Source organism: Myripristis murdjan, chromosome 12, assembly GCF_902150065.1.
Source record: "Myripristis murdjan chromosome 12, fMyrMur1.1, whole genome shotgun sequence".
NCBI lineage: Eukaryota > Metazoa > Chordata > Actinopteri > Holocentriformes > Holocentridae > Myripristis > Myripristis murdjan.
Window position 1 is genome coordinate 15130262 of NC_043991.1, and position 26224 is coordinate 15156485.

The 26224-nt window shown below is 40.5% G+C and overlaps 2 protein-coding genes and 1 long non-coding RNA gene across 5 annotated transcripts; 2 read left to right on the forward strand and 1 right to left on the reverse strand.

Annotated features, from left to right (window-relative positions):
* Positions 1–1614: 1614 nt before the first annotated feature.
* Positions 1615–4605, reverse strand: LOC115368486 (beta-1,3-galactosyl-O-glycosyl-glycoprotein beta-1,6-N-acetylglucosaminyltransferase 4-like). 2 transcript variants are annotated; one of them, XM_030064595.1, is made up of 2 exons: positions 4556–4605; positions 1615–4049 (listed from the first exon to the last, which is right to left on the reverse strand). In XM_030064595.1, exon 2 carries the CDS (start codon positions 4046–4048, stop codon positions 2738–2740), a length of 1311 nt encoding a protein of 436 aa, XP_029920455.1. In that variant the 5' UTR covers position 4049; positions 4556–4605; the 3' UTR covers positions 1615–2737. The 2 variants fall into 2 exon arrangements, with proteins under 2 accessions (XP_029920455.1, XP_029920453.1); XM_030064593.1 differs by lacking the exon at positions 4556–4605 and adding an exon at positions 4329–4409.
* A 2341-nt stretch (positions 4606–6946) lies between these two features.
* LOC115368487 (uncharacterized) lies at positions 6947–8427 on the forward strand. Its single transcript, XR_003929040.1, has 3 exons — positions 6947–7205; positions 7377–7534; positions 7885–8427. It is a non-coding gene; the product is annotated as an uncharacterized LOC115368487 (long non-coding RNA).
* Positions 8428–12749: 4322 nt separating this feature from the next.
* Positions 12750–26182, forward strand: LOC115369123 (3-hydroxy-3-methylglutaryl-coenzyme A reductase-like). Of its 2 annotated transcripts, none has more exons than XM_030065683.1 (20): positions 12750–12881; positions 15004–15193; positions 15297–15408; positions 16459–16546; positions 17834–17918; positions 18057–18162; positions 18282–18388; positions 18497–18616; positions 19352–19485; positions 19605–19891; positions 20027–20178; positions 20334–20528; positions 20978–21136; positions 21219–21376; positions 21494–21599; positions 21863–22033; positions 22685–22825; positions 23686–23844; positions 24391–24545; positions 24651–26182. In XM_030065683.1, the coding sequence occupies exons 2-20, from the start codon at positions 15032–15034 to the stop codon at positions 24700–24702; spliced, it is 2649 nt and encodes an 882-aa protein (XP_029921543.1). In that variant the 5' UTR covers positions 12750–12881; positions 15004–15031; the 3' UTR covers positions 24703–26182. The 2 variants fall into 2 exon arrangements, with proteins under 2 accessions (XP_029921543.1, XP_029921542.1); XM_030065682.1 differs by having other exon boundaries at positions 20024–20178; positions 24651–26176.
* The last annotated feature ends 42 nt before the right edge of the window (positions 26183–26224 follow it).

Below are 26224 nucleotides of genomic sequence, written 5' to 3' on the forward strand. Positions count from 1 at the left end.
ATACGGTACAAATCATATTTTAGGGCATGTTTTCAGTAATCTGTAGCGGAATATGTTTTAAAAGTAACTCTCCCAACACTGCTTATATGCTATCTCTGATCTCTTTTATTACATTTTTAGGCGCTTGATTGGAATAAATCCGGAAAGGGGGACAAAGGCCAGCCAGGCTAAGGTGGTGCTCCACCTTAGCCTGGTGGTCAAAAAAAAAAACTAACCCTAACCCTAACACAGAGGGGGGACTCACTTAATTATCTACAACAACAGTATATTACAGTAAAAAATATTACGGTATCAAACTGCAAAGTTGATATTCTCTACAGCACAGCACCATAATATGTTTACAGTAACATACCGTAAAAAATTACAGTACAGTACCGTAATATTTTTTACAGTAACATACTGTTGTTGTAGATAATTAATGGTAATATGCTGGCAACTGTAGCTGCCAGTAATTTACCATTATTTCATGGGGAAATTTTTAACAGTGTGTAAATTGTGTTGAGTGAGGTATGTCAACGCAAACTGTGCAAAATAAACCATCAGTAGGTCTTCGTGAACAGACAGGACTCTAATCTCTAATCTTACAACAACTGGATTAAGAGTTAAGAAGAGGAACAGCTCACCACAGAATACTGACAAGAACATTTCAGTATCAAACCACATAACCACTGCTGATTTGTGTGCATGCATGAGGCGCCATATTTCTTTTCACATATGTTTTTGCTAAAAATAAAAATTGTCTTTAAATTATTTTCACATAATTAAAGTTATAAATTTATTTTAACTGAGCAAAAATAAGTGACTTTTCAGTATTCTGTATGGTTTGAAATGTTTTATAATTTATTGTTGAATCTTAGGTGAGCAAAAAGGGAATGCCACAGTTTATTGACTTTGAGCTTTGAGTGTTGTAATGTTCATATTTTAATGTGATATTCCACTCACATTCTTCTTAATAACTTCAGTGAACCTAAGATTGTTTAACCTAACACTCAATATAATATTCTAATTTTTCCCCCATTTTATGTTAAATAATTGTATGCTCTATCAGTGCTGTTTCAACCTGTTGGCACCGTACCAAGGATTCTAGCATTGCCACTATGCAAGCACACACATTTTCTTTTTGTGTTTTTGTCTGTAGACCAAATGGTTTGGGCTGACTGCTCTCCTCTCCAGTATGCACAGTCGCTGGTTTCCCTCAAACTAACAATCACTAGAAGCACATTCCACAGATTTGTTTTCACTTACTCAAACAATTACTCAAAATAATCATAATAAAAAATGTTCTTAGCAGTAATAGTAATTTCCTATCATAAATTCATTTTAATTACAGTGACAGCAGTGTTTTTGTATTGCTGTAGTGGTGGTGCAGTTCAAATACAAAATGTCTCTGCTGTTATCACCATGATTACACGTATCACAGTGATACACTTCCTTCACTTCCTTCCTCACATGTACATCCTGTGCACAGAACACCTGGCCTGGGGAAACATACACACGCACACACACACACACACACACACACACACACACACACACACACACACACACACAAAGCATCCATACATCATACACTATCTTCAAATTAAAAGAAAGCCCATTATCTATCATTTCTTTTGTTAAAAATTTCACTTTTAAAACAGTTTTTATATTTTTACATCTGTCTGAACTGTCCCAGGAGACTGTAACCCTTCTATCAGAGAGAAAAGAGTTCACATGCATGGGTCAGAGGAAACCTTCACTCCCTCTTGCCAAATTTAGATGGAGGATTGATAACGTCTGCTTTTTAATTCCTTTGTTCCTCTCTGTTTGAATGTATTTGTTACAACAGTTTCATTTCCGGTGTCATGTAGAATCCACTCTTTGCATAGATGAATTTAGATTTTGACATTGTGTATTGTATAGTACCTGTGCATTAAATGAGGTAGATATGACATTAGATCTTTTGTACAATTTTGTCTTTGCTAGACCTCCTATTCAACAGGTGCTTGATGCTGTAAACACTGCAACGTACCACACAACCTCAAGGCACAAAACAAGATGGAAACTGGCAAACACTGAATTGTATTGTCTGATTTTCAAAGTCTGAATGTAGCTGATATCTTTCTCTCCACTCTGTAAGCTCTTCAGACATCCTTGTCTGCATTTTTCTAAGGCCTTTGATGAGCTGAAATTATCCTTATTCACATTTTTTTGCATGCCAGCCCAGGCAAAATTACTGCATGCTGCAAGGAGAAATCATACAATGGTGTACTGTTCAATAAAAACATACACTGTTGTACCATATTACAACAAAAATAAAACTACTGACTGTGTATTTACTGTGTCACTAAGTTTTTAACAGTAAATACTTGGTCAGACTACAATTACAGAGCAAGCAGCTTGATCTTCTATTTACAGGTCATCGGATTGAAATACAGTCCAAATGCCTTGTTCTTGAAACAGTGTGAAATTGGGTGTGGATCTCAAGACTTAACAGTAATTATATTTTAAATGCCCATCGTGATTGTGACGGGTATCTATCGTGGAAAATGCCTGAAACATTTTCACTTTACCTTTGAAAAGTTTTGAAAAAATAAAGCTCTAAAATGTTCACTTGTTTGAAATTGGCTGGCAAACAAAACAAAACATCAAACTTTACCAGCACTCAGAGAGATGCTACACCAGCACTGCTTGCATGTAATGTAATTTAAGGGTCAGAATGAACCATACAGCTTACCATAAGTTAAGTCTACCTATTTTAACCCTTTTGACAAGTCTGTGATGACAGTGATTGCATACACATATTTTTTTTCCTTTCCTCAAGTTTCTCCTCAAGGCACTGGATGATGACAGGATCCACGTTGGGGTCCAGCTTATTGGCAAACCAGTGGCCGTAATTGAGTAACCATCGCAACTCTGCAGCTCCATAAATACAAACACTACGAACGTGGCTCCCTGTGCAGGCCGGGTACAGGAGCCCCTCGAGGTAGTTCCACTTGACCAGCCTTGTCTTGCTCATCAGGTCAGTGATGTCAGGCTGGGATCTGGGCACCTCCCCGGGTACCCCCGGCATTCGCACGAGCGTGGCCCAGAAGTGTTCATCAGGGGAGTAGGTATCCTCAGACCAGGCCAAGAAATCTTTGACCAGAGGTGAGGAGTTCACGTACATGACAAACTCACGGGACAACACGAAATAGGCATTGCCGGTGAAAATCTCAATGCCATGTGGCGGTGGGTCCTTAATCTGGAGGGTTTTCACAGGAAGTTTTTGGTATTCAAAGCTGACATCTTTCAGTTCATAGTGGAAGGTGAACCTCTCTTTCTTCAGCTCAGTCGGGCGGCTTGACTCCAGCATGTTTGCACCGTTTAGACTTCTTAGTTCTGACAGGAGCTCCATGTTGGACCTGAGGGGGAAATCCTGCCCGCAAAGGTTGATGACATATTTCCATTTAACCTCTGTCTCCAAGAGGTCGGACAGACAGTTGAGGTCAGCTTTCAGACGGCTGATGCCAGCATAGATAACAGATTCTTGTTTGGAAGCAATGAAGACATTTGGCAAACAGCGGGCAAGACCCTCCATGGCCAAGATGAACTGAGCTGAAGACTTTTTGTCATAGTGTATACAGTAGATGTTACTGGGCGAGTATGATGCTTTAATGAGTCGCTCCACCATCCAGGCAGATTTGTGAACCACCAGTGAATAGGCGAGTGGGAAGTTTCTCTCCTCCTCAGTCACATACACAGTTTCATAGCCCCTGGCCCAGCGGAACAGTGAACAGTCCACGGTGAGGTTCACCAGACTGTCATCCTTTTCCTCTACATGTGTCCGTCTGATGACGAGGGATTTCCCCACCTCAACCGGGTCCATATCGTATACAGCGGAGCAGTTAATGTTGTACCTTTGAAATGTCTGAATGTCATCAAAACCTGCAGTGGACCTAAAAGAGTCAATGACGTAGCTGCATTTAAAACTGAGCAAGAGCAGGATGCATATGGCCAGCAGTGACGCTAGTTTGGAAAGAAATTGTTTTCTTCTTGGTCTTAAAGGCAGTGTACATCCTGGTTTCATTCTGTAGTAAATCAGAAACAAAACAGTAGAAATTAAAATAATATTACAGACAAACATAATTGATAACTTGATGTAATATAAGATACAATGTGAATCCACTCTGAAATATATAAGCGTGAGTGAATGATTCTGCTGATCCACATAAATTAATAAAGAGAGATATATGTTATCATTTATTATAAAAAAAAAAAAAGATAAATGACAGAGTAGATTGGCCACTTAGTTCAAATATACAATCTGTATGCCTAAAACAAATAATGATCAATAATTAAATTATCACCTTGCTCAGAAAACAGGTATCCTGGTCCTCCAAGCGCCTCAGGGTTTTTTTTTTTTTTTGTTTTGTTTTGTTTTTCTTCCAAATTAGGGTCTAAAAGGTGTCAGAAACAAAACAAATTTAGATTTCAAAGATTTCCTATATTTGTTCATGTGTACTGGAAGTCTCACACAACACTTTTACATAATAGCCCGTGTGATGTAAAGCCTGTAAAGCCCTGAGGAACTTACCGATGTCAGCAGCGATGTGGAGAGACATTGATCCTCACTCCGGTTTTAAGCATAAAGTTTAACCTCTCTGTCCAACATTGTCATTGTACTGCCGCTGCAGGCGCGTGACACCCGCACAAACACGGCGCGCTGACAGAGGAGGCGGTGACGCGCCTGTCGGCCGCGGTCGAGACGCTTCCAATGAAGTTGTTGAGTTTCATTTCGAGTAGAAGAGGAGGGGGGCGCGCACAGAGATAATACCAATTCAGTTAGAGAAGTGGTTTCACACTTCTCTAACTGAGCTGTGTGTGCATTCACCAATTGATGATTGATGACTGATACACCAGTTGGCCGATTTGGCGGCCTAGTCTACACCACTGCTGGTCACTATTAGTATATAATAGTATATAAATATTTACCCTGGCAAAAGTTAAAGCACCATTTAAAATTCTTGATTCAAGTCAAAGTATAAAAGCACATGGTAGGTAGGTAGATACTTTATTCATCCCGCAGGAAATTCACATTTTCTTCAGCAGTATCCACAGATTACAAATTAAGTAAATAAAAAAAATAGAAATAAAGAATAAGATCTAAGTATAACAGAATAAGATCTGAGTACAACAGAATAACCTAAGTACAACCCAGTGTGCAAAAAGCAATGTGCAACAAAAAAAAAAACAGAAAAAAACGTGTGTATGGGTGTATAAAATGTGCATAGTGTTAATGTACTTAAAGTTTTAAAGTAAAAGTAGGTATAATACAGTTTTTTTCAGAGGTTTTAATAACTGCAACCATGAGAGGTCTTTGATCATACAGTCTGTGCACAAAAATATTGACTGATAGGCCCAGTAGTATCCAACAGATGCACACACACACACACACACACACACACACACGCGCACACGACCACACAGACAGATAGACACCTAAATGATCCCCTCCAGGCTGGTGCCTGACAGAGATAAAAAAAAATTAATTTCATCCTGAAACGACTGAAACAGTAGATTGATGCCCTAACAAATAATGCACAGTTGGCTGTGTGTTTACAAGAATAGGGAAGTCACAAACAGAAAATTAAAAGAATGATGAGGAAGATGTTACACCATTTGTATTTTAATAGCCCTCAGTAAAAAAAAAAACAAAAAAAAAAACAGTAAATAAATACTGTACCTACTTTAATAGGTAGGTACAGTATTTCAATTAATTGCACAAGACTTTACATTCTGTTGAAAAGTTTCTAAAGTGAGTATAGTTATTGAGGTAAAGTCCCTCAACAACTATTTCCTGAACCCTTTGCAGCAGAGTTTGCCAAACATATGCCCAGTCATTACATCATACACCAAAGAGCATTAGCACAACTTTTGAAAACCTTTCATGAGACAATGTATGAACAAAATATGACCTGAGCTCCTGTGGCATTTTAAATAGATGAGGATGAAGGAAAATGGAGAAGTTTGTTCATGTAAGGTGTGAGGCTTGCAAACAAATGCCGTGCTGAAACCAGTGGTAATAAAAAGCATGCCTCCTGGTGGCAAGAAATTGAAATGCACAATAAGTTCGTGTAGGGAAATTAATTTCAGAAATAACCCACATAGCAGATGGGTCTGGCCCAGATCCGGTATTAAGGCGGCACTGCTGGGCTACTGCTGGCATGGCAAGTGGTATGTTAACCGGATGTGGGCCAGGTCTGGAATTGATGGCACTGTTTATGTGACGGCATGCCACATGTGGGCCGATTGTGGTTGGGTTTATGTGGCCCAGATCTGTCTTATATTAACTGACGCACATAGGTTCTGTACAAATAAAGAACTGTTAAGTCTTACCTTTCAAATGTTTTTCTACCTTGTCTCACACATCACCACCCCAAAATACATATACACTCCTAAATCAGTTGAGTCTTTCAGAGTTTACAGTAATAAGTGAATTTAAAATGATAAACAAATCCACAACACAATAATGTACGGAACCCCTAAAGGGACATGGGGAAAAATTTTTTTTTAGATATGTTTCTTACGGAGCCCCTAAAGTGACATGGAGAAATTTTTTTTTTTAGGTTTGTTTCTCGTGCGCACGAGATAGTTTCTCGTGCGCACGAGAAAACACATGGGGAATTTTTTTTTTTTTAGGTTTGTTTCTCGTGCGCACGAGAAACTATCTCGTGCGCACGAGAAACTTTCTCGTGCGCACGAGAAAATACATGGGGATTTTTTTTTTTTTTACACATGTTTCTCGTGCGCACGAGAAAACACAAGGGGATTTTTTTTTTTTTACACATGTTTCTCGTGCGCACGAGAAAACACATGGGGAATTTTTTTTTTTTTTTTTTTTTTTTTTTTTTTTTCAGATATGTTTCTCGTGCGCACGAGAAAACACATGGGGAATTTTTTTTTTTTTCAGATATGTTTCTCGTGCGCACGAGAAAGCATTGGATGCGCGCGCATGCCTATATGACACGTCCTTCCGCTCCACGGCGTCAGCCACCACATAAACCTCCGGTTTGCGGCTACCGCAACAGCAGCAGCTGCTTTTTTCACCCGCTCCCTCCTTGATCTCCCTAAAATTACTGTGACAGACGTTAACCGAATCATTCAGGCTAATTCCGCCACAGCCAGCAAGGGAAAGGACAAAGGATTTACACTCTACGTGTCAAATTACGTCCATAACTATGAAGGTAAGTTAAGTGTTTTACGTTAGCCTCAGACTAGACTAGCGTACATGTTAGCGAGTGGCTAACAACGTTAACCTTCAGCGTCATCAGCTGCACTAATGATGTTACTGTTATAGTTTGTCCGGTGTCTTTTTGATAGAACGTATTTAACCCATATCTACATGTTGATCACAGTTTCAAACAAGGCGTGTGTGGCCGGCCCCGCCCTGTGGAACCACGTAGCAGCTCTCTTGTACCAGACTGCCCACTACTCCCAGAAGAAGCTCACCTCTGTCCCACCAGTGCACAGCTGCACAGAGTCAGAACAGAGGTGGCACAAGCCAAGAACCATGGTAACTTGTTAAACTTGACTAGACAGGCATATTTGTGTGTAGGTGTGTATAGTGTGTTTACATAATACTAAATAATTATCTTATCTCACTGCAAGGTATTAACCCAGATCCGGTTAAGGCATAAAGTTTGTATTGTTACTTACTGTATCACCTAAATGCTGTCAAACTTGAATCACAATGTCTCTTTGGTTTTATGAGGATTTAAAAGCAGACACATTTCCCAGTCTGATTGCAACTAGCTGTAATGACCTACAGTATATTTACATGGTGATGAAAACCTCAGTGTCTGACCTTTCTGACCTCAATGCTCAAATTTCTGACCTTTGCGTTGTTTTGCCCTTTTTTCACAGGAGTAACCATTGCATCCTTCATATGGTTAAGTGCAAAGCTAGTCAACTCTATCCTTACCACAGAGAAGATGAGAAAGTTCAAATATCAGCGAACATCTGGTACAACTGCTGAACACTGTTGTGTGTCTTTATGCCAGACTACTACATGCTGGAAGTGTACCATATTAATTTGTCTAGCTTTGTACTAGAACATAGAAGTCTGTGGATGGACAACAACCATAATTTGTGTGCGTTTGGAGAATAGTTTCAATGCAATCACATGACATCACTGTTTCTTTCATTGTCATCTGTATGTTCACCTACTAAGGATATTTCATTGTTAACTTTGAATTAACTACTATTTGTTGAAATACTTGTTTCTTTTTCAACTGATGTGTATGTTTTACTTAATGTAACTTCAACTTTACTGCTTTTTGTGTTAACATTTTGGTACTTTGACATAAACACTTTGGTATCAAGGCCTGTCATATTTTCTCATTACTTCATTTTAAAATATGCACATATTTGTATATTTGATAGACAACTAATCAACACCAGCCATTTGTAATTCAATCAGTATGTTTTTAATTCAAATCATAGTTGGAGGTTTATGACATTTCATTCAGTAAGTTGGAGGTTTATGACATTTCATTCAGTCAACATAGTGGAAAACTACAATCAATGAAATCTCGCACAGCCACAGGTAGTCAGGTGCTGGAAGGCAGCAGGAACGTGCGACACACTAAGACAAACAGATCCCCCGCACACTGACACAGACAGTCCAGTGAAATAAAGTGATTAAGTAAAAGTTTGCGTCAGTATGCGGAGGATCTGTTTGCCTTATAGTGGAAAACTAATTAGACAAATATATGCTGAGAAAGACATAAAAAAAGAAAAAGTCAACCCTCTCCTTCATGATATTTGTGATATCATTGTCACAGGTAATCCTCTGGATAAACATGTCCTCTTGTGTGTAAACAATTGGGACAGAGGTGAGCTTCTTCTGGGAGTAGTGGGCAGTCTGGTACAAGAGAGCTGCTACGTGGTTCCACAGGGCGGGGCCGGCCACACACCAACACTGGCAGCTGTGAGCTCTACAGGACGTGAATCCCTCAGTACAATCTGTTACAATACACACATGTTAAGACAAAAGAAAATACTGCATTTGCAACACATTACAGCTACAGTGAGCATAAAGAGGAGATGTGTAAGCAAATAAACAGGAGCATTCACCTGATAAGACCCCTATAATTCTCTAGCCTCCTGTTCTATAAATACCATAAACTGTTAAGAATAAATAAATAAAGACTAGTTGAATCAATTGTAAGCCGAACTGACGTTTATCACAATGGTATGTCTCACAAAAACTTGATGTGAGTAAGTTGTTTTCTCAGGAACCTGAAGTGAACCTGCATGAGGACTCTCCCTTAAACTCAGGCTGTGAGGAGGCTGACTCTTCCTCACTGACCTGTAGCACTGACATCTACCTGTTAGCCCTGTCGGAGCCTTGTTTGAAACTGTGATCAACATGTAGATATGGGTTAAATACGTTCTATCAAAAAGACACAGGACAAACTACAACAGTAACATCATTAGTGCAGCTGATGCCGCTGAAGGTTAACGTTGTTAGCCACTCGCTAACATGTACGCTAGTCTAGTCTGAGGCTAACGTAAAACACTTAACTTACCTTCATAGTTATGGACGTAATTTGACACGTAGAGTGTAAATCCTTTGTCCTTTCCCTTGCTGGCTGTGGCGGAATTAGCCTGAATGATTCGGTTAACGTCTGTCACAGTAATTTTAGGGAGATCAAGGAGGGAGCGGGTGAAAAAAGCAGCTGCTGCTGTTGCGGTAGCCGCAAACCGGAGGTTTATGTGGTGGCTGACGCCGTGGAGCGGAAGGACGTGTCATATAGGCATGCGCGCGCATCCAATGCTTTCTCGTGCGCACGAGAAACATATCTGAAAAAAAAAAAATTCCCCATGTGTTTTCTCGTGCGCACGAGAAACATATCTGAAAAAAAAAAAAAAAAAAAAAAAAAATTCCCCATGTGTTTTCTCGTGCGCACGAGAAACATGTGTAAAAAAAAAAAAATCCCCTTGTGTTTTCTCGTGCGCACGAGAAACATGTGTAAAAAAAAAAAAAAATCCCCATGTATTTTCTCGTGCGCACGAGAAAGTTTCTCGTGCGCACGAGATAGTTTCTCGTGCGCACGAGAAACAAACCTAAAAAAAAAAAAATTCCCCATGTGTTTTCTCGTGCGCACGAGAAACTATCTCGTGCGCACGAGAAACAAACCTAAAAAAAAAAATTTCTCCATGTCACTTTAGGGGCTCCGTAATAATGAGCTTCAAAACTGACAAAAAAAAAAAAACTTTATTTCTCAGAATCGAATGAGTAGCCTAATAATTAAAACTGATGGCCTTAACCTTATTGTTGAGTTATCAAGGACAACTTCGTGTTTTTGTGTTGAGAAATATCATATATTAAATATATTATTTATATTAAAAGAAAACGTTCACTGCCTGATTCCTGAAAGACTGTCCGCTGATTGGTCGTGATGTTTCCCTGACAGCCAACCAATAAAACCACCGCTTGGTCGCCACTGAACGTGTCAGGCTGTGTCCTTCGCTCTCATTGGCCAACTCTCAACATGTGACTCCGTTTCCTGTGCTCTCATTGGCTTTAGCTACTTCCTGTTGTAAATCCCGCGCACAGAATTGAATGTTTACTTTGGAGCGCGCTACTTTGAGCAAATGAGAGAAAAGAGAAGGTATGTTTACGGTCTTATTATATCCACTTGTACAGTTTCTTAATATTGTTGATTAAGGAATAACTTTGTGACTTAACACACAGTGCACATATATCCCTGCAAGCTGTTATGTGTTGTAACAGTATTCTGTGGGTTCTGTCACCAGCAACCGACCCGCGGTCGTCCCGATGCTGTAGCTGCTGCTTCAGCTGGCAGGAAGCGGACATGCAGCTTGTAGGAACCTCCGTGAACCACAGAGTTGAGGCAGAACAGTCGCACGACATCAGAGGAAAAACCAAAGGACATTTTCTCTGTAAAATATGACCCGGTTTTACTAAAATTGCTGTTTTATGCAAGTATGAATGTGCATCCTTAAGTCTGGAAGCCAGGGTTAGCGGTCAAAGTTGCATAGTGTTGCTACCCTGTATGTTGAACTTCTGTTAACCTTGTACATGGAGTGATGCCATAGGCAGTCAGTGTTCATTCATATGTGGAATGTTGAATGTTGAATGTTCAATTCATACTGAATTCTCATTTAATATGAATTGCTTGTTATTTAGAACATGTTCCATATCAAAATAAATACAAGTCATTTGTATAATTGTACCACCGTTGTTGAGTCATTTTTAATCTGGGCCAAATAGGGCATGTGTGGTTATTACATGGCTTGATTAAGGTATACTTGAGGCTGACATCTGGTGCCAGTGCAGAAACTGTTCGGGGCCAGAACAGGACCAGCAGTGTGTCCGCAGCTGGCTTTGTGCTGGCCCATGTATGGGCCAGCTCTGGCAAATGAGATCTGGGCCACCAAAGGGCCGTCATTCTTTGCGGTATGTCGGCCGAGTGTAAGTGCATTATGTGGGCCAGAATTGGGCCAGACCAATTTTGCTATGTGGGAAATAACCTAGATTCTCTCAGAGAGGTTGGGGGTGAGAGCCATACAGGAATGTCTCAAAATAACACCTCTGAAAAGCGTGGAGATGTTTATGTTGACATATTACTTTATATTCTGCACACACAGAAATGACCAGACTCACAAGGCAACATCCTGTCTGCTACACACCACATACATTGCTTAATATACTGCAAGTCAAGGCTTGTAACCTCATCACACCAAAATATTACACAAGACACCTACATGTGGAGAAAGAGAGCAAGATATGAAGGATTTCTTTGTAATCTTTAATAATAAAACAAACTCATGACAAATCACTGAATAGAGTGGCTCAGTCACCTTTGAAATTAAAATAAAAAGCCCCTCAAAGACTTTATCACCCACACAAAACACAGAAACATATAGTTATGACCTTTTATTTACAGGAGATATATATCAAATACATGACCATACTCTGACACACACACACACACACACACACACACACACACACACACACACACACACACACAAGCAGTAGTATCAGTATTTATTTCACAGGTATAGTCAGCATTTAAATACATTACAAACACATTTAATACACCCTGCATGTGGCATTGTGTAACCCCATAACCCCATGACCATTTCCTAAAATTGTCACATTTCTAAAATTAAATTTAATCTCTTTCATAGGAGCTGAGGGAACTGCTTAAAAACTGAGATAGAGATAGATAGATAGATAGATAGATAGATAGATAGATAGATAGAGAGAGAGAGAGAGAGAGAGAGAGAATTAAAACAAAAAGATTAAAACAACACACTGCCAAATTTAAATCCAGTCTCCTCCGCCTCCTCATCAACAGCACAGACCCATCACACACACACACACACACACACACACACACACACACACACACACACACACAATTGCATTTTAGATTATTTTATGTCTTAGGAAAGGTAATACACTACATTATATTGAAGAAAAACGGTAAGCGCTTGGTTAGTTGGTTTGATTTTATTAGTGGCCAATATTTTGTCACCTTATTCCAGAAAAAACAAAAACAAAACACTGCAGGAGTAGAGGCCTAAGGCAGGATCTCTGAGGATAACATTGGTTATGCACTTGTGGGAAGCTGCTATGTCGGAATATTATGATATACTGATGAAAACATGGCATTTTGACAATAAAGAACTTATAAAAAAAAAAAAAAAAAGCGTTTCCTCACCAACGGGCCACGCCCCCTGTCTTGCCCCAACGTGACGTCACCCCTGGCGTCAGGAGTTCCGCATCGCCATGTTGGTTTTGTAACAGCAGTGAGTAAGGTGTGGATGGGTCATCATAATTTCAAGCAGGACTCTCTGATGAAGGTGAACAATTGCGTCTGGAGGTATGTAATCGTCTTTTCTTGCGGAATAGCAGCTGTTCAAACGTGACAAAGAGGAGTCAGCGGATGACCTTGGCGATAGTCGTTACAAGTCCCCGGCGTAATTGGTTTCTCCTAAAATATCCACGGAATTATTTTTTACATTTTACGGCTGTCATTTGGGCTTATTGGTTAAAGTTGGGATTAAGTTAAGGTCAGGTATAAAATGGTTGTGACTTACAATATGGAAAGGTTGTAAATAATGAATGTAAGACTACTGGACACTGTCGCTATCCTAGGAAACGCAAAATCGCGTCCCCGGTCTGACAGCTAACCATATGCTAACATTAACTAGCATTAGCTAGCGTTGTCGTTATTACAGGGGGTTGCGATACTAGCTAGCTAGCTAGTTAGCCTGTGACTAACTGGTCAGCTAACTGTCTACAAATTTAAATTTAATATACAAGTCGGACCCATCAGCGGTATCGCTTGATTTATTCTGAAATATCCTTTAGTAACAAATTCTGTTAGCTAAGATATTGCTATATAGAAGTCAGCTTTCCGTAGGTTAGCTAAAGTTGGCTGGCTATCAAAATAAAGCCATATAGTCTGATGAAAGCTGTCCGACATGGGCATCACGGGTTTGCCATCATCACCCTGAAACCAGTTTCATGATCACATTGAGCTTGTTTTAATGTGAGGTAATGTAAAGTACGCTGTGAACTGTAAAACGCTTGTCTTCAGGCATGGGCGTGACAGGGAGGGACACATTACATGGACTCTATGAATCGTGTCCCCCCAGACTATTTCAGAAAACCCTTCAGGCATGCAGTATTTTGTATACCAAGATTAAAAAGCCCTTTAAAATATGTTTATCTCCTGAATGGTACAGACACAAGTTTGCTGCCGATTCGACATGTATTGCGATTTTGCAGATATTGTGATTCCATATTTTGATCTATCGCGATTTTTGTTTTTTAAAATGATCCTCTAGTCTGTGGATGTAAAGTTTCATAATCTGTGTTTATCCTAGAGGTCACAATAGGTTTATACATTGACGTCAAGTTTTTTTTTTTTTTTTTTTTTTTTTTTTTTTTAAATGGTCTCGCTAAAATGAAATGGCTACCATGGGCACTAACATCATCACACAGTAATCAAATGTGGCTCATTGAATCCACAAGAGTCTCAGCTTGCCAGTCAAACCAAATTTATGCAACTCCAAGACTATTTAGACCCCAGTATTCAGAAATACACCATTTTAGAATAGATCAAAATAACACATTTGTACTGCATGTAAAACCTGCATGGTTTGTGCTCCAAACTGCTTGGGATTAGCGTAAGATAGGCATGTCTGCAATAGAGTGTGGATAACAGACTGGGGCTGTCAGGACAAGTTCAGACAAAACTTTAGAAATTATGTTTGGGCTTGGGTTGGGTTTGGTCATGTTGGTGTTATTTTAGTGTAAAATGACGGACCTACTGTCTGTTTTGGGGAACTTCGTGTATAGTGCTGGAGTTTACGTGACAATGCTGAAGGCAACACATAGGCTGTTTCAGGTGGAAAATGTAACCTAGGCATGGAAGAGAAGCAAAATCTCAGGCTCAGGGCAGGTTTGGACAAAACGTGCAGCCTGATCCGCACTCTAGTCTGTAAAGCGGAGAACCATGTGTACCCAGAAAACCAATTTTCATTCAGATGTCTTGAGATCAGAGGTCAAGGGACCCCTGTGAAAATAGCCATGCCAGATTTACCCTCACCAAATTTTAGCCCCCCTGTTGACAACCTAACAGCACCTAACGTTGGTGCCAGCGGATTCCTTAGTCTCGTTTTGTCTAGTTTCATATGATACCAATCTCTTTACTTTAAATCGTGTCACAAATAAAAATCGCTTAAAAATTGTAAAGGGAAAAAAAATCACATTTTTTCCCCCCACCCCTACTGTAATAGTTTTCCATACATTTATGCATTGATCTGCAGCTTGTGGTAATAACTACACACAGTGCTTAAACATTGATGGTGAAAATTACCATCAAACTTCTCTTAATGTAAAATAAAACTGACCAAAAATCTCTCTCTCTCTCTCTCTCTCTCTCTCTTTCTCTCTCTCCCTCTCTCTCTCTCTGTCCTTCTCTCTCTTTAATACAGGTGAGTCTGGGACCTCAGGTAGCAGACCATGTTGGCACGTCTGTTTAGACTGCATGGCCTGCTGGTGGCCTCCCACCCTTGGGAGGTGATAGTGGGCACCATTGCCTTCACCGTCTGTCTCATGTCTATGAACAGCTTGGCAGCCAGCAGCCAGATGTGCAGCTGGAATGAGTGTCCCAAGCTCCCGGAGGTGAGTCCACCTGTGAGGAGGTTGACCAGGCTGTGGCACGGAGTTGTTGCTTACATCTCATATTCAAGTGGGAAAAACTCATAAAGCGTCCTTCTTTCTACAGAAAATTTTGAGCAGTGACATCATCATCTTGACGGTCACACGCTGCATGGCTATCGTATACATCTATTTCCAGTTCAAGAACCTCCGCCAACTGGGCTCCAAGTACATACTGGGTCAGTAAGATTCAATCTTACACACAGCAACCTAATCTGCTCTCTAGTGTGTTGCTATATGAGTGTTATCTGTGTTAGTTTTACCAATCATTCTCCTATAGCATGCGTTAGAGTTACTAGATTAAAATGTCTCGATCTCAAAGGTAAAAGAAATCCCAAAAAGCTATTGGTAACTATTATTATTATTATTTTTTAAATTTTGTAGTGGATAAACACACCACTTATAGGAGAGTAACTAACTGGAATAATCCTTGGTTTTCCTCTGAGATATCAGGCATGCTTCATGCTAGAGTTATTAATGCTCAGAAAAATGCACATGCCTGTGCTCAGAATGGCAATGTTTTTGTTAACTGCGTAGTAAATGCCTCGCCATGATAAGGAAAGCTGAAACTTCTTATTACATAAGCAGCTTTTCTGATTAATATTGATATTTCAGATAAACAACAGATGTGTATTTTTTTTCCTTCCACCTGTTCCTACTGTTGCTTCTTTAGTAACTCATAACAACAATATCAATAACCAGTAATAATAAAGTTCTTTAATTTGACCGTTGCTACTGGGTATATTCTGAAAATCTCAAAAACAGCGTATATGATGCTGTTACACAATTTAGGTGATACTGTTGATGCCAACAATTACTGCCCCATCTCGTAACTGTCGTGTTTTGGGGAAATTTTGGAACAGCTTGTGTGTCATCAGTTGCATCTCTTATCACTTGAAAATTATAATTTAAACCATCATGAGTTTGCTTTGCATTTTATTCATATGTAATCCTTTGCTTGGCAAACTGATCAGAAGAATTTACTAGGCAATAGTGCTTTTAGACATTATGCCCCACACAGATGAAATAATTTGTAAGCTTCTTTCAAACTAACGTATATTAAATCGTGTATTATCTCCTGTAAATGAGGTGTTGATCTCAATGAGTTCACTTGTCTAAACAGATGAAAAATATTGAATAAAGTTAATCACTCAGGTCAATGCATTTATAGTACAAATTTACCCACTTAATGTTTTCAGTGTCATAGTAACTTTTTTTCCCCTCTCCAGGTATTGCCGGTCTCTTTACAGTATTCTCCAGCTTTGTGTTCAGTACAGTGGTCATTCACTTCTTTGGGAAAGAGCTGACGGGCCTCAAGTAAGCTTTCCATACAGTTTAATGCAGACTTGTTCAGTGCAGACCTATTTCATGTATTAGTGACCAAAGCGTTTTGCAGTCTTTCAGATTCCTTAGGATCCAGGTTCCTTTCCATAGAACAAACATATGTATTAATGTATTTGGACCTAGATCCTTTGTGGAAAAGGCTCCCCCTCCCTCCTTATGTTCAAATTATACATTATCCCAGCACATGTTCAGGGGTCAAGAGGCATTTGACATCTAATACAGATAGACTACAAACAAATCCCAGTAAAGTTGAAAAAGGCAGTCCAGTGATGGAATGTGTCCTCTGGCCATGTTGAAGGGCTGCAGCTATTTGCAGCTGGCTGTTACATAGACAGATAATGACTTTTCTGTGCTTTTTTGGCTCAGTAGTTTGACTAAAATAGCTTACTTTAACGACCAGTTAAGCTAAAACTAACTGTGCTCAGATTTGAGCTGACTCAAAGGTTCAGCTTGTCACCTCAATATGAAAACCGATCTTCCCTATTAGAACATTAGTTTTTCTCTGTAATGTCACTCCACTGTTTAACACTGTCTTGTTAATTTCTCAGATACACCTATCTTCTGTGCCTTGTAGAAATATGTAGTTATTATTGCAGACAGCCATATGATTAAATGTGTCCTCCAAGTTGGCACCAGCTGTGGTTGCTTGAGGTGTATTTGTAAATGCAAAGTCAAATGAGCAGCATTAAAGAAACATAGCTTATGACTGAACCTCTGCTATGCCACCTGAAAAGACTGCAAGAATTGTTTCTCCACAATTCATTTAAGTGCCATTGCCATACTGATAAAAACTATAACAAAATAAACACACATAATCAAAATTGTTTGCAGTTTTTTCCACGAACATCTTATCTTTGAAGAATCAAGAATTGTTTGTAGCACTAAAACCATGTCGTGAGGCAGTTTTACCTTGTGTCTGTTAGCTTTATTATCCACCAGACTTTCATGAACTACAGAATTGTGCTTGAAGAATCACTGTCAAATTTATGTCCTATTCAGGAAGCTGTTAACACTGCTAGACAGGGGCTATAATAAAATTCTCACATTTGAAACTATAGTGTTACACATATATTTCAGACTTTTTTTTTTCATTTTAATTTAATCGTATTTTTTTCCTGACACTTTGTGAAACCACAAGGCTGTAGGGATATGCTCTTTAAATTGGTGAATTGAAAAAGCCCAGATCAAATTATTTTAAAATTAAAACAGAACAGCATTTATTGGTGGTATCCCTAATTATAATTTTATTCTTCCTGGCAGTGAAGCTCTACCGTTCTTCCTCCTGCTTATTGACCTGTCCAAAGCTTGTGCTCTGGCCAAATTTGCCCTCAGCTCAAACTCTCAGGTAATATATACACACATCATGTCTTGACATATATCTGACTGAAATTTATCAAAGGCCAATTAGGATTCTCTTTATGTATGAACTGTGACTTATCTTGTCATTGCTGAGTAGTGAAATGGCCCTGTGTCTTCTGTACAGGAGGAGGTGAGGGAGAACATCTCTCAGGGCATGGCCATCCTGGGCCCCACTTTCACCCTCGATGCTCTGGTCGAGTGCCTGGTCATTGGGGTGGGCACCATGTCAGGTTAGTCCTGCTAACTCCTTGGATGTGTTGTCACTTTCTGTGTGCTGTACATTTGCTGATGAATGATAATGGCAAGTTGAGCGAAAATCAGTCAGTGCTGTCTTACATTGTTTTCCTAGGTGTGCCCCAGTTAGAGATCATGTGTTGTTTCGGCTGTATGTCTGTCCTGGCCAACTATTTTGTCTTCATGACCTTCTTTCCTGCTTGTGTCTCCCTGGTACTGGAGGTAAAGATGAGCAGTGGCTTTTTTGGAACAATTATTGTTATGAGACTTAGCTTTTGCATTTTTTTCCCAATGCGTGTTTTTGAGTTATTTATATTGGTGTGTGTGTAGCTGTCCAGGGAAAACCGCGAGGGCCGTCCTATCTGGCAGCTGGGCCACTTTGCGCGAGTGCTAGCTGAAGAAGAGGACAACAAGCCTAACCCCGTAACCCAGAGGGTCAAGATCATCATGGTGAGAGGCTACCACCTATTTTATTATCACAGATAACAGCGTTCCCACGCACTCTGGAAAATGCGGAAAGCATGGACATTTATAGACCAGTTTTCCAGTCATGGAAAAGTAGAGAAGTGATTTAATGTCCCAGAAGATAAGCTGAAATGACATATTCAGATGTTTTCTTTAGCTTACAGTGCACATTTTTGCCGCCAATGCCTTATTTCAGCCCCTGCTCATACCCAGCCATTGTATTTTTGGTGTACTGCAGTGTCACATGTCTATGGAAGGCAACACAAGTCAAAAATGTGTGAAACCGACACTTTGATCAACACAGCATTGTCAACACATTTGCACATTGTTAGAATGTTGTTAACGTGTTAATGTTTTTACAACTAAACAACAGGTTGTCCAAAGCACAAACGAGTTGACAATGTGTAATTTGAGAATTTGGCCACTGTGAGCACTGTGACCTGTGAGCAACAGCTAACATGTACATAAATCACTGAATTTGTCCCTTAGAATTCCCACAAAAGTATTTCCTTAAAAGAGCATGAATGCTGAGTAAGTTTGAAATAAGGCACCGTGTTGATTGGTTAAAGATCTGGGTTGTCTTTTGAAAGCAGTCTGTGTCCTGGATACATCTCAGATTAAAAGCACCACCGTGTCATTCATTGTCAGTGATAAAGCATGGCTAATAGTATAACAACTAAGTGCAATTAATATTATTGCTCTCCCTCCTCCCCTCCCCAGTCTCTGGGCCTGGTCCTAGTTTATGCCCATACTCGACTAGCAACTGAGCAGCCAGGTCAGAATCGCACGGTGGAAGGGCCCATAGCCAAAAGACTGGACTCTGGTGGTACCATGTGGCCCATGCAGCTCACCAGGTAGTTATGAAGCAACAATACAATTCCCTATTGCTGATTTTCTGTGCAGCACTCTCCTCTTGCTCTGAGTGATTTGACTAATAGCTGAGTGAGAGTCTTGTCTCTGTGCCCTCTGTCAGTATGGACTTGGAGCAGGTGTTAACCTTGGGCCTGGCTCTGCTCCTGGCTGTGAAGTATGTCTTCTTCGAGCAAACGGAGACCGAGTCCTCCTTGTCTCTTAAGAGTCCCATCATCAGCTCCCCTCCCACCCTGAAGCACAGGGCAGTCCAGGACTGCTGCAGGAGGGACATGCCAGCACCCAGACAACTGAAGACCACAAGCAGCACCGCAGCACCCAACACTACCTCTGCCGCTGTCTCCAACACTAAATTTGCCCCTGAAGCTGACATTGCCTCCAAAAGGAAGGGTTAGTCTTTCCTTGATTATTCCTTATATCTTTTATAACTTATTTCTTTAGTGATTAAGAAATGTATTACACATGTAACTATATTTTTCTTAACAATTTTTGTGTTTTTCTCTGCTGATTTCTTTACCCCAGAAGTGGTTCATCCTGTGGTTAGCTCGGTGGACAATGGCCCCTGTGTTTCATGTGTAGGGGATTCTCTTGCCGATGCATGCTCTGTTCCTGAACCAACGCCCCCTGCAGAGCCCCGGAAGCTGGATGAATGTATGGCCATCCTCACAGATCCTGAGGTGGGTTTCCACCGCATAAGGAGATCTACTAATTTGAAAGTGGCACAAACAGAAAAGAGTTATCTATTTGGCAGAAGGTTATGATATGTAAAAAGATAATATGCTGCATTTTCAAATGAAAAGATGTCACCAATTTTCTCCTTGATGCTCTTCAGAGGGGTGCTCGATGCCTCAGCGATGCAGAGGTGATGCAGCTTGTGGCCTCACGCAACATCCTGACCCATAAGCTGGAGGCTGTCTTGGAGTCTCCTGAGCGTGGAGTGAATATCAGGAGGGAAATGTTGTCATCCAAACTGCCTGTTCCCTCTGCCTTGGCTTGTCTTCCTTATAAGGACTATGACTATTCTAAGGTACTGAACCCCACTAGTATATCACTACTGCTGTACTGCTATAATTGTATAATATGACACAGGATTTCCTCCAGGATTTTTTGAAACTGTGGAGGAGGGATACCTCTTCTCTGAATAGACAAGCTAAGCCCAGTGTGCTGCTGTTAGCCAGTGAAAATAGAGCGGAGTGTTATGTGTTATGTTCAGCCCAGGACAACAACCAACAACCAATTTAACAATGACTTTTTATTAGGATCTTTACTTTTTTCTCAATCAGAGTTCCTCAGATTAATGGACTGTTTCATTTGTGAAGTTCACAAATGAAGTTCATTTACAAGACTGTCTGAATTTGACAATCATTTTTCATAGTTTCAGACATACAAAGGTTTGTTGGTTTTGTCTGTAAGACGCAGTTACAGGCTGTCCTCATTGAAATGACTGAATTATTCCTTTGCCCCCTGGTCCTGCAGGTGATGGGAACTTGCTGTGAGAATGTCATTGGCTACATGCCGGTACCGGTAGGAGTGGCTGGTCCTCTTCTTTTGGATGGGAAACAGTTTTATATTCCTTTGGCAACCACAGAGGGCTGTCTGGTAGCCAGCACTAACAGAGGATGCAGGGCCATCGCTGTAAGTGAAGAATAAATGGCTCCTAGTAAACTCTGAGTATGTGTTTGTGTGTTGTGCTGACTCTTTCGTCCTCTGTGTCCAGCTGAGCGGTGGCTGCAGCAGCAGGGTCCTAGCTGATGGTATGACCAGGGGTCCTGTGGTGAGGCTGCCTTCTGCGTGCCGGGCAGCAGAGGTCAAAACCTGGCTTGAGAGCTCGGATGGCTTCAGCATTATCAAGGAGGCCTTTGACCATACTAGCAGGTCTGTATTTCTAAAAGAATGGTTTTAAGACACACCAGTATGCTTTTGTCACATCTGTGAACTTTATTGTAGTACCTGAGGTTGTACAGCGCATGAGTTAGTGTTTCTGCTTGACAGGTTTGCTCGTCTGGAGAAGCTTTTGATCAGTTTAGCTGGGAGGAATCTGTACATCCGCTTCCAGTCGCAGACAGGAGACGCCATGGGCATGAACATGCTCTCCAAGGTAAGGTCCCGTTTTGACCATGAATTTTGCTTTTAGTAATACAAACAAACTGCAAACAGTCACGAGGCCATGCAGATTGAATGAATATGTGCAGAATCCTATCTCCTGTTTGTAGGCAGCTGAAAAAGCTTTACTATTATTTTTAATCTCCACTCTTCTGTCTGCACAACAGTGATGTGGCACATCAGAATACAAGGATACCCTTGAAGGAAATGATGAAGTGTGTGTGTGTGTGTGTGTGTGTGTGTGTGTGTGTTTTACAGGGCACTGAGCAGGCTGTGCACAGAATCCAGGAGCAGTATCCGGAGATGGAGGTGCTGTCTGTCAGTGGGAACTACTGTACCGACAAAAAGCCTGCTGCTATAAACTGGATCCTGGGCCGGGGCAAGTCTGCTGTGTGTGAGGCCACCATCCCTGCCAAGGTGGTCCAGGAGGTACAGAAAACTAAAACCATACTCCTCTGTTTGCTCACAAACACAGATGTATTCGGGTCTTCATTCACTATCAAAACAAATCAGGTTTGTTTATGTAGCTCCTAATCACAAAAGCATGTCTCAGAAGACTTGGCAAAGACTAGCTTGATACAACTAATGAGCAGTCACCCAACCAAATCATGCAAAACAGTGTACAAACTGAGCACAAAGATCCTTTATCTGGTTTCTTCAGTTCTTTTTAACAGTCAAAAAGACACTTGATGTCTTGCCCTGAATATTAGCAGTAAGTTCAAAGTTTTCCTGGCTCAAAAGGAGACTTATGTGTCTAAGCACAGCCACAGTTTGTTCCCAAACAAGCTTTTTATATGTAGCACATAGAAGATTAGAACTGTCATGTTTTTGAATTAACTTCTGTTACAACGCAAATGCCAATTACCTTTTCCGTGGCATCAACCCTAAATAAGTAAAAGTAATGATACTGATTATTTTCTGGAAATCTTGTGGTCGTGGTAGCTTTCCATGATCTACATGGGAGGATCCACATGCTTGAAAGATCTGTGCCCCATACCATTATAAACTGGCGTGTCCAGAGTGACCCTGTAATTGCTTTAAATGTTGAAAGACATTTTAATCTTATGTTGTGTTTTGTAGGTGCTGAAGAGCAGCACAGCTGCTCTGGTGGAGCTGAACATTAACAAGAACTTGGTGGGCTCGGCCATGGCGGGCAGTATTGGGGGCTTTAATGCTCATGCTGCCAACATTGTAGCAGCTATGTACATCGCCTGTGGACAGGTAATTGATCACTCAAATCTCTTTGGTCAGAAAATACTTAATTTTATGTACAGTTTGGCAAAGATTCCATGTGACAAGTGAAGTGGGGTCAGAGTGGTGAAACACATGACAACTCGTTGGCAGCTGTTCTGTTATTTGACGCTGTCGTTTTAATTTGACATTTTATTTCATGCTTGGTCATTGTGTCCACATTGCTGATGATTGTTAATCAAAAATCTCATTTACTGCGAAAGCACCAATAGTCATCAATACAGTATTGTCACAAAATTGAAATTGGGATATTCAGTCAAACATATGGGATGCCCTGGTAGCTCACTGGATAATAGCGCATACCATGTGTTAAGGCTGAGTCCTGATCGCAGCGTCCTGGGTTTGAGTCTGACCTCAGGCCATTTGCTGCATGTCTTCCCTCCTCCTCTTCCCTTCCTCCTCTACTGTGACCGACAAATGAGGCAGAAATGCAAAAAAGTCACCTCTAAAAAAAAATCACAATGTTTGATTGTCAGATCATCCAGCTTTAACTCTAAATACAGAAAACTTTATTTCATTATGTCCACTAAAAATGAATCATGATCTGATACTTGTGAATCAGAGTGCTAAATCTGGGAATACTGTTTAAGAGGAAATATACACAGCATGCTATTTAAATAGTGGCTCGTGTTGTTTGTCTATTAAATTCTACCACAGAAGAACATCTGTGTTTATATGCAAAGACGTAAATGTCCTGGACTTGAAGATTTTCCAAGTTTTTCATATTTGTGTTTCACTTTTTTGATGTTGATTGTTGCTTTTCTTTCACCATTTATATTGCATAAAAGTCTCTGATGCTTGCTGATGGATGTTGCTTTACTGTGTGGCAGGACCCGGCACAGACAGTGAGCAGCTCGAGCTGTATAACTCAGATGGAGCCCGCTGGTCCTGAGGGACAGGACCTGTACATCAGCTGCACCATGCCCTCCATAGAGCTGGGCACCGTGGGAGGAGGCACCAACCTGCGGCCACAGCAGGCCTGTCTGCAGGTACTGCCACCACCACACTGTGCCTGTACACAGGAAGGAGTGAGACAAGAGGAGCTGTTTTGGTTTCCACCTGCACCAGCCTTATCATATTCATCAGGCTTACTGTAGTTTTCCATTGGTTTGAAATGCTACATTGTTTGCAAATTTTAATGCGGTTTTGCTGTAGTTTTAGACTTAAGTTTTATTTATTAGTAATTGTAGTTTTGGTATGGTAAGCATGGCAATTTCTAAGGTTCAGAATAGATGTTGTGTATGTTTTCAGCAGTTGTTATGCAATAAACAATGAACCAAAATTATTCTTTTAACCTTCCACATAAAAAAGACAAAAACTAAAAGTGCACCTACGTATCGTTCATGTGTTTCTACAGTACAGTTGTTGTTTCAGTCTGTTTTTTTTTCATCTCAGTTTTTATTTTTTCCATTGTCTTTCATTTTCTTTCAATTAATTTTTGAACAGTTTTCATGCCAGTTTTAGTTAATGGAGTTACATTGGTTTATACTGTATGTGTGAGGGGGTTATTCATCATATCCATCTATTTGTTGTAGATGCTTGGTGTCCAAGGTACCAGCCCCACCCAGCCCGGTGAGAACGCCCGCCAGCTGGCCAGCGTGGTCTGTGGCACCGTCCTGGCAGGGGAACTCTCCCTAATGGCTGCTCTAGCTGCTGGGCACCTTGTCCAGAGCCACATGACCCATAACAGGTCCATTTTTCCTCTATTACATTTCACCTTATTCTTTGTGACCTGTTAATGCCGGCTTTCTGATTAGACAGTGAGTGCTGATGTTCATCCGTTTCTATTTCCTAGATCTAAAGCCAAATTGTCAGAAATGTCGTCGCAGTCGAAGAAAGCAGCATGACAAAAGGCGTTGATGCTGCTTGCAGAACTTGCAGTGCATCCTGGGAGGCAGTGAATGAGGACTCCTGGCGACAGTCTGATTGCTCCAGCTAACAACAGGAAACCTCACCATGTGAAGCGAGAGACAGTTCAGGGGACTCTTGATGAAATGGTTTGAACAGAGTACTTTGGGTCCTGGACACCAGGAGGTCAGGGCTGGTCTGCTGGATCCAACCTACGGTACAGACTACAGCCAATGTGCACTTGCTTCAGGTGTGTTACCTAACTGATTGTAAAAAAAAAAACAAACAAACAAACAAAAAGAAAGAAAACCTTCTGGTTTTGGTTTTAACACTGCAGTTATAATTTTGGTGGATTACTTATTTGTGCCATGTGTCTGCATTTGGACATTGTGATAGTGTGACAAAGTTAACATTTTGAGACGGCCTTCGCTGTAGTTTGCACTGATTTCTTTCAAAAGAAAGAAAGACAGCTCTCACACACTACAAGATGGAAGAATGCAAATGCCTAATATTACTTTTAGTACATGGCAGCAGATATATAACAGCTGTTTGGGCATCAAGCCATCGTCAGTGCTCTTCCAGACAACTGAATCATAAGTAATCCTCTGCCTCTAACAGTCCTGCAAGACCGGTGGCAAAAACCCTTTTATATCACACAATGGATAGACAGCGTACTCGCAGATTCATCAATGTAAATGTGTGGGGAGAAGTCTTAAGACTGCTACATCCGTTAATTGCTCTCTGAGTAAGTAGTTGAACTTGCCAAAACGTTGCTTGTGAGGCCACAGTTACTGAAATTTATTCAACTTTGAGTTCAAAATGGGAATTATCTTTGATTTTATGTTTTGTACTATATCAGTGTTGGAGCCTAAATACACTGGGATGCCACTAGCACAACCCTTTTTTCAAAACTGAGGTGCTGGTAATACTGTATGAATAATTATGGCTTAAAGTGAAGAATTATGAAGTAGAAAAGGACACCTAGCATTGTAACTGCACTGGTACTGTCACTTTGTCACAAAGTTTTTTTTTTTTGTTTTTTTTTTTCATCAATGCCTGTTTTTCCAAAAGGAGTTGACTTTGACCAACCCACTATAGATGGAAAATAATTGTATTTGTGTGAAAGGCAGATTGCCTCTGACTATTTTGAGCACTGAGGAACATGAAACTTAAAGCCATAACAGTTAGCTCAATTAACTTTTCTCCCCATCGATGTTCACATGTTGAACTGAGAGATTGCTGGTATTCTAGAAGTGGCGTTCACATAGGATAGGATGGGATTTAGGCTTCACTGGCTACAAACCGGCTGTCATGAATATGTGTCAGTATTTGTTTGGCAATGAAGAAGCTCACAAGTGGCCTTATTCAATAGAATGTGAAGAAGCCAAGCCTTAGCATGTTAGGATACCCGGTTGTAATTTTAATGTCCAAAGTATTATGTTTATTTAAGAAAATAAATGTCATATGTTCCCATTCAAACAGCTCATTTGCCTTCTTGTCTTTGCAAAGAAAACACACATC

Bases quoted from the DNA above. Each gene is read 5' to 3' on its own strand.
- LOC115368486 (XM_030064595.1), bottom strand. From the start codon at position 4,048: ATGAAACCAGGATGTACACTGCCTTTAAGACCAAGAAGAAAACAATTT.
- LOC115369123 (XM_030065682.1), top strand. From the start codon at position 15,032: ATGTTGGCACGTCTGTTTAGACTGCATGGCCTGCTGGTGGCCTCCCAC. The intron at 21,377-21,493 runs GTCTGTATTTCT...TCTGCTTGACAG, and splicing joins GCCTTTGACCATACTAGCAG to GTTTGCTCGTCTGGAGAAGC. The intron at 21,600-21,862 runs GTAAGGTCCCGT...TGTGTTTTACAG, and splicing joins GCATGAACATGCTCTCCAAG to GGCACTGAGCAGGCTGTGCA.